Source organism: Emiliania huxleyi, assembly GCF_000372725.1.
Source record: "Emiliania huxleyi CCMP1516 chromosome Unknown EMIHUscaffold_118, whole genome shotgun sequence".
NCBI classification, from domain to species: Eukaryota; Haptophyta; order Isochrysidales; family Noelaerhabdaceae; genus Emiliania; species Emiliania huxleyi.
The window spans coordinates 61375-65551 of record NW_005201412.1 but is presented as its reverse complement, the minus strand read 5'-3'; the positions used below and the strand labels follow the sequence as shown (position 1 = coordinate 65551).

The following is a 4177-nucleotide window of genomic DNA, read 5'->3' as shown; positions in this document are numbered from 1 at the left end:
ACAATTCAGAAATTCACTTTGGGGGGGGGGAGGGGAGGCGCAGACCGTCAGCCCACATGTACTCGTACTTCGAGCCGGCGCACATCACGGGGCACGTGCTCTCTGTGCAGAACTCGGCCACCTGCAGGTCGGCGGAGGGTCGGCTCGGGCAGTGTTGGGCCGCGGGGGCGAGGGTCGAGGGTCGAGGGGGGAGGGGGGAGGGGCGGCAGTCACCACGCCGTAGAGGAGGTTGATCTCGTTGAAGAAGTCCACCGTGTTGACAGCGAGCCACTCGTTCGGGTCCTCGCCTACACCGTCCAATCCGCCGGCGTCACTCGAAAATCCGCGCTCGCGCCGTGCGGCTGTGCCGTCCCCCACCGGCAGGCAGCGTCACAGCCTCGTGAAGGTTGCCCGTGCCGAGCGTGGCCTGCGAGCCGCGGCGCCGACCCGGTGAGCGTTACCCTCCCTGCAGCCACGGCACACACACACACAAAACACAAGCCGCAGTCCCGTCGGGCCGCGAACACACCTGCGCAAACTTGTGCAGCTGGTACCGCTTCGTGCCCTCGCGGTGGTTGCGCCGCGGCCGAAACGTCTTCCCCTTCTCCTTGTTGGCGGCGAAGATGTTCATCGGGGTCGGCGCTTGGATTTGAAGAGCGGGGAAGCCGTCGACAGGCGTCCCTTGGCCCGCCAGGCAGGAACGAGAAACACGCGGCAAGACACACACACACACACACACCTCCTTAACATCCCTGTGTGGTGGCGGCGTGCCGTCCTCCCATCCCTCCCTTGGGTTCTCTGTTTTCTTTCTTTCTTTTTACACACACACACACACACACATGCACATGCACATGTACATGTGCATGTATGCACAGACAAACAGACAGCCCCTTCCCCTTCCCCCTCAAGACCCTCAAGGGCGAGGACACACACAGGACGCACCTCTAGCGAGGCCCGCATAGTTTGTGGGAGACTCCTGCCGCCGCCCCTGCCCACCCCTGTGTCAGTGTGCCTGTGCGCTGTGGTTGCGAGAGACTGCCAGTGAGAAGCTGGAGGCAGGTCGCTAAACTGAGATGAGACCGCCAGTGGAGTTGGGAGTCCACCGTGCACCGCGCTGCGAGCCTGTCGTGTCCCTTGTCAGGAGCAGGAGAGCCCCACCTGTGCCCCTGATCGTCCTTCCAAAATCCTGCTCGTTCGTGCAGGTGTGGACCCTGTCCTCCTCCCCCATCCCTCGATTGGGTTTGTCTCTGTCTTCTTTCTTTCTTTTCTGCTGTCTGTCCCTTTGTTTGTTTTTTTCTGACTGTTTTTGTGTGCGCGGGCCTTCAAGGCCGGCCGCGGGTCGTCTCCCCCCATCCCCAGGGCCTCCAGGGCTCGCAGCCTCGCACCTCTCGACACCTCACCTCTCATAGACCAGCGTGCAGCGCCCTGGTGTATTTTCTTCTCAAGAAGAGGCTGCGAGTCGGCGTCTATCGCGCGCGATAAGGTTTTTTTTTGCTTGCTTGCCTTCCCTGGCCACCCTGGGACCCCGTGTTTCGGCCCGGAGGGCCGGGTGCGCAGGTAGAGCGGTAGGGCTGGCGTGTGGGGCCTCAGGTAAAGGTAAACCTGTCTCAGACCGCCGGAGGTAGAGGTAAACGGAGCCCACGTGAGGGGAGGTAAACGTACGACCGTGGGCCCGCGAGGGCTCGAGGTGGGACGACGCAAGGCCCCGCGAGAGCGCTTCGCCTGCGGCGCGCCTGCCCGGCCATGGACCAGGCTTCACCGCCGCTTGCTGACGGCTGATCGCATCGCCTACCGCATCGCGAATGACCAGTGCCGCGACCACTTGGACCTTGCACTGCCTGCCTGCTGACCCGGTGCAAAGAATCTGCGTCTCAGCTCTTCGGCGCATTGATTGTGCATGATTGCTCAAGTGGCTCGAATTGGCAATCCACCGCAATGCGAACATGAATGGAGAGCATATGCAACACGGACGCAGGCTTGCCGTTGGCGACGTCGGTTATCAGAGGGGTCAGGTCATATAGTGACGCGCTCGATGGGATGCTGCATTGACGCAGACAGCAAAAGCATCGCGCAGCGGAGACCTTCTCATGAGTGGCGGCTCGCACCATGCGGCAGTGCGGACACCAGGTGCGCGAGCCTGTCGAGGACTGGGGCTCCACTCGAGGTCATGTTCATAGATTCCAAAGCATTGTTAATAGCAAAGGGGGGAAAAGGTACCCTCGACCCTCACGCCTGCAACCCTCGCGCGGCAGCACACCACTGCTCCGCACGAGACACCGTTGCAGGACCAACCCCCATCGCCATCCATCGTAGAACATGATCTCGAGCTCTGCCCCAGCCCCTCAGCCACTACACCATCATAGTCACTCGCGCGAGCCGCTCGATGCGCGAGGCGAGATCGAGGCCGGCGTAGTGCTGCTGCATCGACCTCTCTCGCTCCTGCTCGTTCCAGCCGAAGATGCAGTCGATGTCTGTGATGGTAGCGCCCGTGACATCGCTCGTGTCCCGCGCCACCTTGTCCGAGAACCGTCGGTTCGAATGGTGGGCAAACTTGACAATTGGGTTGCCCGCCTCGTCCTCCTCAATCGCAAGCTCGAGGTCCTCCTCGTCGCGCTCGCGGAGGAGCTCGTACGCGAGCTTGAGCGCTTTCGTAGAATGGCTATATGACGAGCCAGTCTCTAGCGGAGTATCGGTGAGGCGCCCGCCGTCTGTCGCCCGGATGAGCGGGCCTTTGACGACGGCGGCGTACTGGGTGAGCCCCAGTCCCGCCAACCACTCGCTGGCGGCGCGGAGTCTGGCAGAACCCTTGGCTCCCCCAACGAGGTTGACGTACCGATCGCCCTCCTCGATGGTCGCCGCCTTCCTCTTCTGAGTCGCTGTGCGGCCAAGGTATTTGGCCGCTGGCCGGAGCGGGTGGTCACTCGGCAGCCGGCCGAGGGCCCCGACGAAGGTGTCGAAAGCGCCGTCTGGCAGGCTCGCCCCGACACGCAGCTGCACGACAGAGTAGTCCGGCCGCTCCACCTTGAAGCCGTCCACCGTGACCGTCTCGGTCGAGTGCCCCTGCACACGCCACAGATCCCGCACGGCAGACTCGAGGCTGAACTCAGAGGTGAGTGACGTGCCCACACAGTGAGCCCACCGGCCCTTCCCCTGGGCCGTCTTCGTGGACTCGAGGTGGGCGGCAACAGTCGTCCCCATCTCGGCACATCGCTCTGAGAGCGGGTTGACGATCCACACGTCGCAGGCGGCGACGCCGTGCTGGCGGCCCGTCGTCTCGCCGAGCCGCAACCCCATCATCACCTCAAGGAGGAACATGACGCGATGACTCGAGTAGACTGCCTCCGCCTTGGCGCCGGTGCAGCACGTCTTGAGCGTCTCGTCGAGAACGAGTCGAGCGAGCTTGCGCGTGGTGTGCGTGCACGGCTGCGCGAGCTCGCCGATCAGGCTGATCATCCTCGCGCGGAGCGCCTTCACCCGGGGGTCGGACATTATGCCGTTGGCGGTGGTCTTGGCGATGACTCCGCCCGCCGCCCTCAGGATCGTCTCGAACGAGCGAGCGCGGCCGGAGTCCATCGCGAGCCAGTTGATGAACTCGAGCATCGACTCGACACGGTAGCGGGGCAGTACGACGCCGCCGCCCATACTCGTAGCCCACACCTCCTCGAGACGGGTGAACTCCGCGTGGTTCTTCGACGTGGAGGACGCCTTGGTGCCCAGCTCGGCGAGCATCGTCCGAGCGGCGCGTCGGAGGACGAGGTCGGTGGGTGAGTGGCCGTCCGGCGTCATGGCTTCGGCCCTGCACACGGCACAGACGAGCTGTCCCGGCTCGACCTGGTATTTCGACAAGCCCGCGCACTCGCGGTGGAGCCCGTAGGAGCCGCAGCGTCCACAGATGTACTTGTCGCCTGTGGTACTGCACCCCCCTTGGAGGCACTTGAGCGCCGTCTCGACACGTCCGGCGCCCAGGACCGTCTCGAGGGACGCCTCCCTCCGGCTCACCGACTCGATGACAGCCTCTCCACACCACATGCTAGGGGGGGGGGTCCGACCCCCCCCAGCAGCAGCACCTTCACCACATGCTAGGGGGGGGGTCCGACCCCCCCCCAGCACCTTCACCACATGCTAGGCCTATGGGGGGGGGGGGTCCCGATCCCCCTAAAGGCTTCCCACATGCTAGAAGGGGGGGGGGGGGGGGGGG

The 4177-nt window shown here is 64.2% G+C and overlaps 1 protein-coding gene across 1 annotated transcript in view; it reads right to left on the bottom strand.

Moving 5' to 3' along the window:
- EMIHUDRAFT_224486 (hypothetical protein) overlaps positions 1-610 on the bottom strand; it is a gene marked incomplete at both ends in the record, with an annotated part of 1644 nt that extends 1034 nt beyond the window's left edge. Inside the window, 3 exons of the mRNA XM_005790798.1 lie at positions 214-287; positions 358-406; positions 509-610. Of these exons, the coding sequence (XP_005790855.1) occupies positions 214-287; positions 358-406; positions 509-610 (225 nt within the window). The remainder of the gene's footprint in view (positions 1-213; positions 288-357; positions 407-508) is intronic.
- Between the last annotated feature and the right edge of the window lie 3567 nt (positions 611-4177).